A 14531-nucleotide genomic window follows, 5' to 3' on the forward strand; every position below is an offset into this window, starting at 1 on the left:
AAATCTTATTTTGATCTTATTCAGGTATAGTACTGTTCTCATTAATAATGATCCTGCAATAGGTCTCCCTATTCCAGCTCTATTGTTAATTAAATAGGACGTAAGATGTTCTGGATGTTTTCAAAATGAAAATGGGAGCTTTTAATAGATTCTCTTATTAAAAATACTGGTCTGCATGTATGATGGTGTACTGAAAAAAAAATTCTCAGAACAGCTATAGGTAAAGTATTGATCTGAGGCATGCAAAACTTGTCTCCTCTCTTATCCTTTTCAGGGTAAAAACTACCTACTTGTGATTGCCTCACCTTTAGGCAGATCTCCTCTAACAGGAAGGGGGAGGCTATTAATAAAAGAATTTGCACGCTTTGTACCTAATATATTCTATCTTTTGTTTAAAAGGCATCATACGTGAGGCAAAAGAAAGACCCTTATTTTGGTGATGGACAGAGGAAAAAAGACTGGCATAACAAAGAAGCTATAAGGAGGGACTCTGAGCGTGTAGGTATGTAAGATTACAATTAAAATGTTTTAATACAGATTAAAACTTAATTTTATTTAATTTGGTAGGCTGCATACAGAGCAGCATGCTCAGCTTCAGGGTCAAAATGATCATAACATGATGCAACATTTATTTTGTGTTGAAGCTAGTTACATCTTTTTTTCCCCCACTCAACAATAACCATTTTGAAGTGAAAATGTGTTAGTAACATCTTGGTGTTTTTATGATAGGTGCAATATTGAATTTTTAAAAGCTTACAAAAAAAAAATGTGCCTGTACCTCTCAAAAATGGGAGCCTAGAAAGGAAGAAGAGAGTTGAAAAGTGTTCTAGATTATAACGTTTGTGTAGGTTTTATTCCATAGTTCTAGGTTTTGTCATATGTTGTATAAAAGGGCCCATTTTAAGCATCACAGCTTGACACTGGTGTGTCTGCAAGGGCTCTGCCTCCTCTGTGCAAGAGCTCAGGTTGTTAAATATACATATCCATCTGTGCTGAAAAAAAGCAACAGTGGTAAGATATTCAGACCATATGTATTCATTCCACAGGGAAACAAAAAGCATTCTACAGATTCTTCCCAGCATTGTCATAGTCCCTTCATCTGTCTCTGATGTTGTAAGGAAGCCTTAACTTCTATTGTTTGCACAACTGAGTGGTTTGTAGGAAAACTGCTTATCAAATAAAATTGTTAGGTTGACATGATTGACCCCATGCTAAATATGACATACAGCATAAAATTAATGAAGGTTTTTTCAGAAGATTATAAGATGACTGCTCTCTTTTAGACATATGAAGTAATTTGTGTCCAGTTAAGCACCAATTAGTAGTAATGATGCATGTTTGCTTTCTGTCTGTAGGAAATGGAGAACAGGGAAAACCTTACCCAATGACTGATGCAGAACGAGTGGACCAGGCATACAGGGAAAATGGCTTTAATATCTTCGTAAGTGATAAAATTTCTCTGAATCGTTCTCTTCCAGACATCAGACATCCAAAGTGAGTATACAGTTTGCTTTTCTACAAGTGAAATTTTACAAGCCCTAAATTACACATCTGCAGGAGTATGCTCTATTTTCATTATGAACTCTTGTACCTTTGTTCATCAAGTGCTGTCCTTTCACAGATGAGTCCTGTTGTCTCTGTAATAAAGAGCAGTGTATATTAATTGCAATGAAAATATAGGAGACCAAATCAGAGGGGAAAAAAAAATAATCCTCTTTCCATTTAATTTTCTTAAAATTATCAAAAATTTGCAAGCCTGCACAGACCTCTCACAGCTTCACAGCTCAGTTCCTGAGCCCAATAATATAGCAAACAATTTAAGGTGGAGTTATTTATTTCTGAAATGGAAACTGATGTAAATATCCGACTCAGTTGACAAATGCCATCATCAGGTGATGACTTTGTCACTAAGAACTCCGTCCAATTTTGACATTGGGTGTGAAATGAAAATAAATTACTCAGGAGTAGAACACTGCAAGTATTTATGAAGAATTTTATTAGATACTGACATCTTCCCCATAAAAATTTCACTATGGGTTACAAGTAGAAACTGGCTTCCATTGCATGCTGACTTTTGAGTTCATCTGATTTTGGACATTGTCCTTTAAGATGGTGTCAAATTGGATTTTGTGCAAGCCAGGGGCAGTTTTTCATTAGCAAAAATGTTTCAGTTAGGACTTACCCTTATTTTATACAAAACTAAGAGATTTTTAAATAGTGTTTGTGTGAAAGCGTTGTTAGACATTTGAATGAAAGCTTGTTTTGTATAAAGCTATTTTTATCAACATTTAGTGAATCTGAATTCAATATCTGCTTAATTCATTGAATTTCCAGAAGTCAGGTTTTATAATTTGTTAGCTGCACATTTGAGAGATTCTTTAGCTGTCACAGCAAACTAATCAAGCATGGCACCCTTTTTCAATATATGCTCATAAACCAGAGCAGTAACTATAGCCTCATAAATATTTTAGACATGCAGCTGAAATGCTTAAACATGGAGATATATCAGGTAACTGAAGATTCTTGTTGATCAGCCCACACTCAAGTTCTAGGAAATACAGTTTGGATTTGATAACCTAAATTATACCTGGCCTCCATTTACAGGGACTGCCATAGGCTCTGAGAATTGAAACTTCAGACACTGTCAACATTTCTATGTCTGATTTAATGTATTACCTCACATTCTTCCTTGATTCCCAAAATTGCTGACTCCTCATTGCTAATTCTGCTTTCTAAACTGTTTTAAAATATGAAACATCTAAGTCCAGTCCCCAGATAAAATTTAATAAGTGTCTGGATCACCAACAACTTTAGCTGTGATTAATGATACTGCTGCAGCTGCTTTGCCTGTTGTTTGACACATCTTTTCCCCCAGTGTAGCTGGTTATAACTGTGGAGGTCTCAAGGAGGGAATCAACAGCATGTGTATAATGGATGCTAGGATTAGCTGGGCAGGGAGGGGAGTTATGTATGATGGAGATTTGCATTAAAGGAATGCACAACTGAAAGGGTCTGTTGTGCCTTTCCTGGGCCCATTAAAATATATACTTGAAATGGTATGGTTTGTGTTGTTTGTGAGCTTGATGAGGGCAATTTGTAACAAAGTTCAGCTAAAACAAAGTCCATAAGGAGCATTCTAGAAAGAAGTGAGCTGTGTTTTAGAGCAATTATATTACCTAGCCTTTTACATAAGGTAAGAGATAACAGACTTGGTTGGTTGGGGCTGTGCTTGCAGACAGTGGGGAATATAAGGAGGAGAAAGGTAAACTGGGGAAAAATGCAGCATCTGTCTTGTCCTAAGCTTTGGGGCCATAGTTGGCATTTCCCCCAAAGCTGGCCTGGGTGGGTGGAGACAAAGAAGTGGCCACTGTTTGTTCACTTCTGAAATGGTTTGTATGGGCCTTTATGTACCAGATAGTGTCACCTCTGCTTTCTCTTAATCCTGGGATCTGAAGGGTTAGGAAAGCACATGTACTTGGATCTACCCGATACAGATACAGTTGCTTGTTTCAGCAGTTGTCTTCCCCTGCTAATGTTTCCTTTAAGTGCTTCTGAGTTTTTTAATATTAAATTCTAATTTTGCAGGTCTTGTAAAACAATTGTAGATGTGGTAGCTGGAGGGAAACAATTTTATCCATGCTTGAATGTTAAACATAATAGCTGAAGTTTGCTGCTTGTTGAAGTTAGAAAACGAGAATTCTAGCTTAAGAAGAGTTAGAAGAGATTTGGAGGCTCTTGTTTCATATTGGAACAGAATTATAACTAGTGCTATCTCAGAAGAGGTTAAAATTGCAATGCCAAGGGCTGGATGAAAGCAGTCCATGCAGTTTTATTTTGCATCTTGCATCTGTGCATTACAGCAACAGCCTGCAAGCTCTTGGCAGCACCCCAAGACAATTCATTAAACTCAGAATAAGCTACTGTCCTTTCTCAGCACCACAGTCACTTCCTGTAACCACACATTTATTGAGCTTGTATAATGTAGGTGCATCCTTCTCCATTCCCTGGGAAAGGTACCAGGGAAAAGCTACTACTGGCAGAGCCGCTATTGTTCTCATCTGCCCTTCCGGGGAGAAGGGAGGGGATTCTCTGCTTGCAGGCACTGTATTGTGCACACAGAGAAAGCCTTGCCTGGGAGAAGTCTGCAAATCAGCTCTGGTGCAGGCTGTGCAAGAGTTCCAGTGTTGTAGCAGGGCAGAGAGCAGAGTATGACCTCCCTACCCTGGTAGTGGAGAGGGCAGCCAGCCCTGCTGGCAATGTCATTAATAGATTCTAAAAATCTCTGTTCGTGTAGGCACCTCATCTGTTTTGCACTGGATGTGAGAGTTCTGGGAATGAAACAGATTTTTGTTCCCTAGTGAGCAACTGCTGGGTATTTTCTAACTAGAGTTGTTTGTGGTACAGCCTTAGATCTTACCTGTTTAACAAGGTTCAGACTCCACTGTTAGAGCTGCACCCGCAGGAAAATAAATCCTGTGCCCACTGCTGCAGTTTGAATTTTCTTCATGAAGCTACCATGAAAGCTTGCCCCATGAGCAAGGGCGGGTTACCCCTGTTTCAAATCTAAGAAGATTAATGCTGTGGGTAAATGCCCCAAAATTCAAGGAGTCCCTACAGGGCTGTGACTCTTGAGCCTTATCCAAGTTCTGCAGTGCTTTGTGTTGAAAGCCCAGCTCCACCAGTTCTGTCTGCAGAACTGATCACAGGTGTCAAACTAGACTTGCTGAAAAAAATGGAAAAGATAAGATTGATTGTGTAGAAAAAATATTACCTGAATAATTTGTTCAGCATGACAAAGGAAGCATTTGGTGTAGAGGCTGGAAGTTGACCTGTTACTGAGGGAGGTGCATTTGGTTATGGAACAGTTCTTACTATGCAATCAGCATGTCTCTTCTATCTATTGTTCACCAAATTCAAACTTCTGGGACTGTTTAGGGAAGCCAGTGTCCCACTAAATCCTTACTCCCTACAGATTTCATTTAAAATTTTTTGGATTGCAGATATACATACATGTGATTAGAGTTACCTGCTTCTCTGAAATCTGGGAACAAGCAAGCTAAACCAATGTACTGGTAGTGCCTAGAAAAGTCACATTCAGCTTCTGAAACAACCCTTAGAAATCCCTCCTCGTGATCTTTGAGGTGTGAGGGTAGGACAAACAAGTATTCTGGAAAATTCTGTATCCAGAGTTACAACTGCAGTTTCATTAAAAGAAGCTTTAGCACCTATGAGATCCTTCTGACTTTGTATGTTGCTTACTGACCATTAATAGTCCTCACTTCACATGGACTGTTTTGTTGTTGGTTTTTACTTTGGCCAGGTAGACTGGATGAAGTCAACACTGTCTTGATAAGTGGGTTTTTTTGAGGCACTTTGCATCAATTTGAGGAATAAAGGAACTAAGTTACTTGATGGTAATCAATATGGAAGTGCTGTTGTCTTGTCACTGCCTTTTAACCTTACTCTACCTGTGTCCAGCTGCAAGAATAAGCTGTACCTGGAGAAGCTCCCAAACACGAGTGTGATAATTCCATTTCACAACGAGGGATGGTCCTCGCTCCTCCGGACAGTGCACAGCGTCCTGAACCGCTCCCCTCCTGAGCTGATAGCAGAGGTAGTGCTGGTGGATGACTTCAGTGACAGAGGTATGACAGTTTCTATTTAACAATCTCCATCAATGTTTACCTAGCTAAGGAAACAATTAACTTGCAAATATGTGTATAAAGACTTCAGACTGTTTAACTTGTCAACAGCAGAGCTCAGGTGAACCTTGCTCCGGTATTTTTGAGAGGCCAAAAGTCTAGCAAAAAAACCTCTTGTTCCATATCTAGTTTGTGCTGGTTTAGCTGCTGATGGCACAGGCTGTCCTGTGTTTTGAATAATGTGAATGAACAGAGAAGCTGGTTTTAAAAATTTGTTAAGGGCCTGTGTAGCCTGTAACATTTAGCACCAGAGCTGAATTAAAAAAAAATAAAAAAATTAAGAGCTCACTCCTCATATTCTGCCTTTTTTTTCCCTAGACACAGAAAACAGTTAAAGTCTTTAAAAGGTGTCCAGCTCAGAATGCCTATGATTTGGCTTGCTTTTCTCCTGAATTTTGCACTCCTGAAAAGTAAATCTGCAACGTCCAAAACTGACTGCTCTCACTTTGCTGACTGCTTACAACTGCACTCTTTATTTTCTTTATTTGCCAGGAGTATTTGTTTAGGAGTGGGTTTGTGCTACATGCAAAGTCTTGTAGTCACTGTCATTAAACCACAAAAACCACTTATATTTGTTGCACCAATGCGTAGAGGTAGTTGCTGAATTTACTTGTTCTGTAGCAGAAAGGCAAGCCATCTTTTTCTCTGAACCATTTAGATCTAGCAGCTCTATTTTTTTCCTTTAAAATCACTAAAACTATTTAGCTCTATCAGCTGTAGAGTTCAGCCCTGCCACTGAAATTAATCAGCCAGGGAAAAGAGCTCTCTACAAGGGTACTAAAAGATACACCTCCAAAAACCTGACACACAGGAAGTTCTTAAAATGAGCTTGGAAACAGGCTCATGAGGATTTAGTGTTCTGACCTATGCTGACTTTCAAATAAGCACTGTCCAACAGCTTTAATATTTGTTCTAAAGTATGTCTCTAGTTTGCAAGCAAGGCATGCTGGTTTGAACAAATCAACATTCTATGAAATAAGAATTTCTTTAGAGCATTTTCAGACTAAACTGGAGAGAGGAGAAAAAAAAAAAATGCCAACCTCCCAACAAGGTCTCTGATTGCTTCTCAATCTAGAAGCAAATTAAACAAGCTCATGCTGTAGCCACAGCTGAATTGTACAAAGAAGTTCTTTTGAGAGAAGTGAAAGTGATGAAATCTATTTTCCTGTAGATGTAGTTTCTTCGTTCTCTAGATGGGTTCTTCTGACCAGGCTAAAGGGAGCACTCGTGGCTCTCCCACCCCTGCTTCTCATTAGTCTGTAAATAAGTTGTTTGTTTCTGGAGCTCCTCTCCATCAGACACCCTTCTTTCATGCAATGGTTGCAAGATGTAGCTGAGATTAATAAGAGTGCAGCATCCATTTGTAGATGGATATAAAAGACTATTGGACAGTGAGCTAAATCTTCAAGGGAAGAGAATAACACAGTGCTAATATAAACTTTTTTTAAAAAAAAAGCATTTTCCTGCTAGCTCAGGTAATGCAGTCCTTCTGGATACTTTAATGCGTGAAACAAAACTGCAGAGAAGTGGAGGCTCCTTAACCCTTCATGATCTTGGCTTGGAAAACTGCTGGTTATAAATCTCTAGGTTCACTCATCTGAATTTAAAAACAAACAAAAATAATAAACAAGCAAAAGGTCTGGCTGCTGTGCTCTGCAGCATACCTGAGTGGCAGCTGTGTTGTTTTGCATTATTGGAGCACTTGGAAAGATGAATTATCATCTGCAGTCTTAACTGTTTATTTCTTAATTTGTTTGAGACAGTTTTGTGATATTCAGCAATAAACATTTTTCAAACAAAAAAGGCTATCACAATGACAGCAAATCTTAACAAGCAGCAAAAGCTTTGCAAGTCATGTTTTTGAAATGTTTACTATGCTTTGGTTTTGAAAAATTGAAATGTACTGGAGCAACTTGCTGTCTGGATGTTTTTGTGTGTGTGCCTGTCGTTTGATGTAAATCATCAAAATCTATTCTGCCTTCACACAAATTTAGTGCTGGATTCCACATCAGCCACGTTGCTCTGGGAAATCTACCTGTCAGTGGGATCAGGCTAATGCAGAAATCCAGTTTGCCACGATGTGCAGTCTGTGTTGTTTCCTCCAGTAGCTGTCTGTGAATCTTTCTTTTTGGGAATTCCCTGGATTGTTGAGTTGGCTTAAAAGAAGCTGCTTTCCAGCATGTGCCATAGGTCACAACAGAGTAAATACTGTGAATACTATTTTGTACTTTCTCTAATAGAAGTCTCTAGTATCAACATAACATTCCCAATAAGACTGCAATAGCTTATGCTTTTCCCCCTCCCCCCCAAACTTAGTTGGAATATCTGTGTTATAAGGACTTTCAAATCATAAGCATTTCAAGACAATCATAGGGATTTAATGTGCAGAAGAATATAGGTTATATTGAAGAGGGTGGAGTCACTCATTCAGAAGACTTTGAGAATATGAATCAACCTGCCCAATATTGTCTGCCTCTTTCTTCATGCTACTGAGAACAGTTAGATACCCACAGACTAACCTCCTCCAAAATAATACCTACCCTTCTGGTGAATGGAAATCAGAATGCAGCACATGGGAATTATGACTTTAAAATTCCTGATCATGACAATGCTTCACTGTGGCAGTCCTGTGTGGATTTGGGGCTTCGTTTTTAATTTGTGTAGCTATTCTTTGGTTGTGATCTCATTTAAATTAAACCTTTTCATATGCTGGCTTACAGGGTACTAATTATATCCCTCTGAGCTTGTTGTTACCAGAATGTCCCTAAGTAAACTAAATGGTTTTTTTCTTGTATATTACTTTTCTCCTGGGGACTGTCAGATGTGAAATTTGTTTGCTTTTTGATTATTTAATGGCAATGCTGCTGACTGGTAAGTGGGTTCTATTATCCCATAGAAATGGGAGGAGGGGGAGAGAAGTTGAAATGCAGGTCAGTTTGTAACACCACAGATTTTAGTATTAGTGCTGATGGCATTTTATAATTGATAGCAGGCAACACATAATAAACAGGCAGCTCATGGATTCTTTGGGGTCTGGTTCAGTCCCTAGACCTACAAGCTGAATCTGGCTGTGGTTGTGAGAAAGATTGCTCATCTCTGGTGTCTGTCTTGTACAAAATGGATTATTGGTCTCCAGCTAATTCTTGTAGCTTGTAGACACCTCTGCTGTATATATGCCACCTCTATGTTTGCACGAACAAATATAAAGCTGTCCTCTGTCTCCCTAGATAAATAAGCAGCCTTAAGCTGAAAGAGCAGAGGGCATATTTTTGCTTTGCAGAATGCTTGTCTAAATGTTCTTTGGTTTTCCCCCAATATGTATTTGGTAGTTCTTCACAGCAGTGGCACGTGGGGTATACACTGTGTAATGAATGTCATTTAAAAGAGGTGTCTTGCTGTGGACTTGGGGCTAGCTGTGTGCAGAGAGGAAAATGAGAGTGCCATACAGGGGGTTCAGAAGTACTTTGGGTTTATTGTGTGACTTAGCTTGATGGAAATCAGTGATTGTGCTTAACTGCTTGTATTTCAGATGAAAGTCACATTTCAACATTCAGTTCTTTGCATGTTGACTGACAGCCTGTTCTTATGCATTTTTAAGGCTGCTTTTATGTAAATGACACTGTTTTAGAACAAGTGTTGTCCCTCATTGAAGAATGACAACTGCAGCATCAGTCATCTCTAAGACATGCATTATATGCAGAGCACTATGTTGATACAGTAATAAAGCTGAATGTGACAGTCCTGAAAACACTGCATTCTCCAAACATTAGGATTGTTCTGGAAGTGTTAACTCAGCTGTGCTATATTCCTTATGGCACTGTGTGTGTGTAGTAGCAGTACATGAATCCTTTACATCCTTCTTGCAGTAACCAGTCAAAATCTGCACCTGTAACTGGGAGGCAGTAACAGTTTTAGCTGAAATACCTCAATATATTTAACCCAGTATGACAATGACATTTGCAAAGTCAACCTTCTGGGTTTTAAATTAAACTCAGTGTATTTTAGGATGTGGTTATCCAGGAGGCCTTCATACTTGGCTATGTTTGATTTGGAGGAGAAAATCGTGTTATAAGTCAGGTGTATGGGATCTCATTTTCCCCTGTGGAGGTTATTAGGAAAGATCTGGATTTCAGCTTTGTCTCCCTTTCAAGACTACCCTGTTTCCTTGAGCCTTATTTTAATTCATGATAATTATAGTTATATAGAGGTCCTGGAAAAGTGTATTTCTTTGGTCATTTTTAAATTTTTCTTATTCTTTCCCCACGTTTATCCAGTCCATGTCCTGTTTGGGAGACAAAACATTATGAGCCCAGACTTTTGGCCATTTCTGAAAGTCAGCAAGAGGCTTTTAGTGAAGGAGTCCAAGGAGTGTTTTCTACAAACCAGTGTCATCTCAGCTCTTGGACTTAACCAACATTTTCCCTTTTTCTGTGGTCACTCCCCTTGCATGGGGCTGGTCAGCTTCCTTTCCTTTGCATCACCTTCCTCTCTCCACACCACCCTGTAGCTTGCTTGAACATTTACTGGCAGGAGAGTCTCAGAGCCCACCTGTTCACCAAGTGTCAGAGCACCAGTCAAATCCCCCTTTTTCCCTTTTGAAGATAAATCCCCATGACTTTTTAAATCTATATTGCAGTACAAGTCATTCTGGACATAGCCATTTGGGATAATCTGAATGGAAATACAAATGTGGATAAGGCCACTTGGCTGAACCACATGCAGTGTAGTTTGGTCTGAAGGGCAGGAGCTGCTCAGTAGTGTACTGAGGGGAAAAGGCATCAGGTGATTAATCTGTTATTTGGTGCAGCATCAGGGATGTAGCAAATACAACTCTGTTCCATTAACCACATCTGCCAGGCCTTAATTGAAAGAAATCATGTTCTTTGTATCTAAAATAGAAAAAGGCGTAATACTTAAATTCTTTTTGATCTTTAAATGGAGCAGTAAAGGATTTATGCAGCTAAAACGATTATCTTTTCATCTTTAGCCACATGCATTGCAAAAGTAATTTTTTTTTCCTTCTTTAATGTGGTAGAGTGCATCTGGTTAGTGTATCTCTGAATATGGAGTGACTGTGCTCAGAACAAAGTGGTGACAGTCTTTCTTACTGAATTTTGAATATGATTCCTTTAAATCTTTTTACCTTCATGAATTAAGAGAAAAAAAATAGCCCAAGCTATTCTTAGGAAACTAAGCTTTTCCACAGCCTTTTCTTCAATGATGCTTCCAAGGTCTCCTGTGGAAGTTGTGGTAACTGCTGTCTCCAATGATAAAAAGATTATTTTTGTGCATTAAGTCACAGATTAATAATGATTTTTCCTTGCTGTTAGAATTGATTGTGCATTATCACAGGTCTGTTTAGATTCATTAATAACAGCTTTGAGGTAACTGTCAGCGAGATCCACCCTCTTGTAGGTTTCAGAAGATTGGTACTTTAGATAGAGAAACTTGGAAGTCTTAGAGAACAATTGTCTACTTTCATTAGAATTTATTTGTGTGTCATGAAACATACTCATTTTGTTTGTATCTCGTTAAATCTCAGGCTCTTAATGCTCATTCTCTGGGCCTTCTCATTTTTCTTGTGGTTTAATGATACCAAGTACAGAAAGTCACAGTGAGGTTACAATTAAGTTCCAAGAATTTCAGTATTAATTTGCTTCTAAAGGAAGCCAATACTGATGTCATTTTTCCATGTAGAAAGTGATTTGGCTTTGAATATCACTGATTATGGTAGTGGTACAAATATTACAAAGTGAAATGGGCTTCAAAGTCATTTAAGTCATTGTCACACATAGCTCAGGTGTCATGTTTGTTATCCAGAGCCCAGTGTGACTTGCTGGTAGAACAGCTGAACCTTTATACTGGTGTAAGAGTGAATTTATGAAGGGACCAATACTCTGTTCAGAAGTGAGCATCAGAGGGAGTGGAGTAATAAAATAAAACTTGGTGCAGATGTCTGATTTTTTGTTCATGAAAGAGTATTTTGTTATTCTCTGTTGCTGGCAGCATCTTTTGAGTGTGGGATACTCAGACAGCTGTTAGTGGCAGAGCTTGCTTTGGATCCATAGTGAAATGTGGATGAGATTCAATTTTTTTTTTTTTTTTTGAGTATTCATTTTTAATGTGTCTTTAAACACCATCCTGTGTATCCCCATATTAAAAGGATATCTGAAACCTGCATTGTTCAGTTAGACAAGGGATGGAGAGAATTAAAAATATATCCTCTAGTGTTTTAAGGGAGCTGAGAGCCCATTGTTGTTTACTTCAGCTTTTTTAATTAGCCAGCCAGTTTACTTTTCATCATCTTGTATTTATTACTTCATGATCAGTTGCTGTGTCTGAAGGATTTTTCTAGAAAGGAGATGAGATGGCTTAAAAGGTTCAGTTTACTATGACCTCTTTCTAAGCTAATTATTATGTAGCAATGGATGTCTGGCAAACCCAAGTTTAAAAAAATAATTGAGGAGCATAGTTTCCATTACAGCTCATTAAATAAATCTAACTGCATGGCTTGCTACTAAGAAACCCTACACATGTAGCTTGTATTATTAGTGGAAGTTTGCAGGAAAACAGCTTTTAATTTTTTTTTCCTCACCTTGAGGTACATGTCCTCATCTGCTAGGAGTGAAAAATCTAAATATCTGCCAGCTGCAGTGCAAATCAGCATTTTAATGCTTTACAGCTGCTTCTCTATAGAAGTTAATTAGAAATGTGATTCAAACACCCTCTGCCAGTACTCGTATATGATGTCTATTATTGGTAATCATAATTTCTGCTATTTAAGTATGCATTTTGGGTGGTATTAAGAAAGCAGATGTTCCTACGTAGGGACTTTGATAAAGGTGGAAACTTCTTCACTTTGAAAAAAAATTGGAAGGTAATCCTACTGCAATTTAAAAATAAAAGTAGATAATCAAAGCCACATTTCTTTCTTGTGTAGTTTTAATTTCAGTGATATTTTCTTAGTAAAGAAATACCACACTCATTTTCTCAATATAGGATCTATTTTTAAGTGCTATGAGGACTAGTTTCTTATTACCAGTAAGTCAAGTATATGGTGATGTCTTGATTGGAACGTGGTGGACAACCATGCTGAACAGTGGAAGTCAAAGCTCAAAAAATAAAAGCAGAGCACCTTCAGCTGCAGGTAGTATCCTCTTCCTTCTGTCATTCAACTCAAGTGAATGTCAGGTGAGATCAGTATTGTCCCTGAGATGGTTTAGCTTTGTTATCAGCAATCCTGGATGTGTGCTTCAGGATTTAAGAGATAAATTGACCTTCCTGGCTGATGTCAGTAACTTACACTAATAGTTAAATTTCTTGCCAATAAAATAAACAAGAGCATTTGGAACTGATTGTGAAGAGGTGTAGAAAAAAAGAGTGAGTTTGTAAAATATACTTCTGACATGTCAAAGTTTGTTACTTCCACAATTTTTCTGTCTAATACAAAAAGTGGAGTATAAAATTTGCAGGATTCTGAACCAGTCTGGTGTGGATGTTGGCCTCAGACTGCTGGAAGTGGTGATGGATTGTCTGAAATGTTTTGCCGTGTTTTTCTTGCTCATACAGCAGGACTGTAGATATTCTTTCAGTTAAACAACTGGATAATCAAAACCACTTATTTGGCCTTAAGATGAGGGCATAGATTCCCTGGTTTGAAGGCAGTATTTGGGACAGTAATGCCCTTCCTGCTAGTCACCATGGCTACATCAAACTTGAGCTGAATATTAAGTGTGCTGCAAGGAGTTCACTTCTGTTTCAGCTGCTACAAAGGCAATGTAGGCCAAAAACTGCAGCTCTCTGGTTTGTATGTCAGCAAAATATTCTCTCTGATGTTAAAAGCAATTAACAAGCAAATGACCAAGAATCACCAAATCACCTCTTTAAATCAAATGCAGTCAAGAGAAGAGGGAAAAAACACTAAGTGGATGTTTTAGTCTTGATACATATTTAATGAAATGGGAAGGGAGAAGAGTAAACTAATGAGAAGGACTCTTCCCCTGAGAAAGATGGGCTACAGCACAGGAGGAAAAACTGATATTGTGAGTTGACCAGGGAGTCTTTATGCAGGAGTTAAGAACTGATGCATACACCACAGGTTGGCTTCACTGCTTTTATGAATAAAAAGTGCTTAAACCTTGCAGCATGAGTAATGATAAGTAAATGGATTTTTCTGAATTCCCCCAGGAAGAAACAATGGGAATAGACTTCCTTTACAAATGAAACTTTTCTGAGACATTAAGAAATTATGCTATAGGTAAAAATGATTATTCAGTGTGTATTTACCTGCTTAGAAATGCATCCTGCTAAACTTTCCCTAGGATTTAGGTGTTGATGATGCAAATAAATGTGAATTTTCTGATTTAAGGTTGCACCTTTGTTTCAGCATTCAATCCTACTATCTCCTGAAAGCCATAACTGAGCAAGGTTTGTATGTCTTCTATAGGGTGAAGGAATGTATGAGTAAATTCCCTTGGCAAATTCAGGAAGTAATGGATGATACAGGTAAGAGAGCAGAAGTTTATGCACTTGAGTTTATTGGAGCACACAGCCCAGGCTTGCACAAGTGGTTTTTGCCCCAGCAGCTTGCAGTCTGCTTTATTTCTTAGGGTCCACTTTTGTGTACTTCACTGTATCTAAAATGGAAGCTTTGTTTTAAAACATTTAGAAAAAGAACAAAGTCAATAATATTTCCAGAAACCTAACTCTTAATCTTTGTTACAATCTAAACAGTGACTACTGGTATCTTAGCAAATAAAGAAGTACACTTCCAGCTATTGCCATGCACAGAAACTCTTCTCCTCCCCATAGTTTTTGTTGATAAAAATG

At 38.3% G+C, this 14531-nt stretch overlaps 1 protein-coding gene across 1 annotated transcript in view; it reads left to right on the forward strand.

Annotated features, from left to right (window-relative positions):
• The first annotated feature begins 408 nt into the window (after positions 1-408).
• Positions 409-14531, forward strand: part of GALNT10 (polypeptide N-acetylgalactosaminyltransferase 10) — a 36626-nt gene continuing 22503 nt past the window's right edge. The window contains exons 1-3 of the mRNA XM_030459219.1: positions 409-502; positions 1356-1494; positions 5479-5645. Coding sequence (XP_030315079.1) covers positions 1385-1494; positions 5479-5645 — 277 coding nt within the window. The 5' untranslated portion in view covers positions 409-502; positions 1356-1384. The remainder of the gene's footprint in view (positions 503-1355; positions 1495-5478; positions 5646-14531) is intronic.

Source organism: Calypte anna, chromosome 13, assembly GCF_003957555.1.
Source record: "Calypte anna isolate BGI_N300 chromosome 13, bCalAnn1_v1.p, whole genome shotgun sequence".
Lineage (NCBI taxonomy): Eukaryota > Metazoa > Chordata > Aves > Apodiformes > Trochilidae > Calypte > Calypte anna.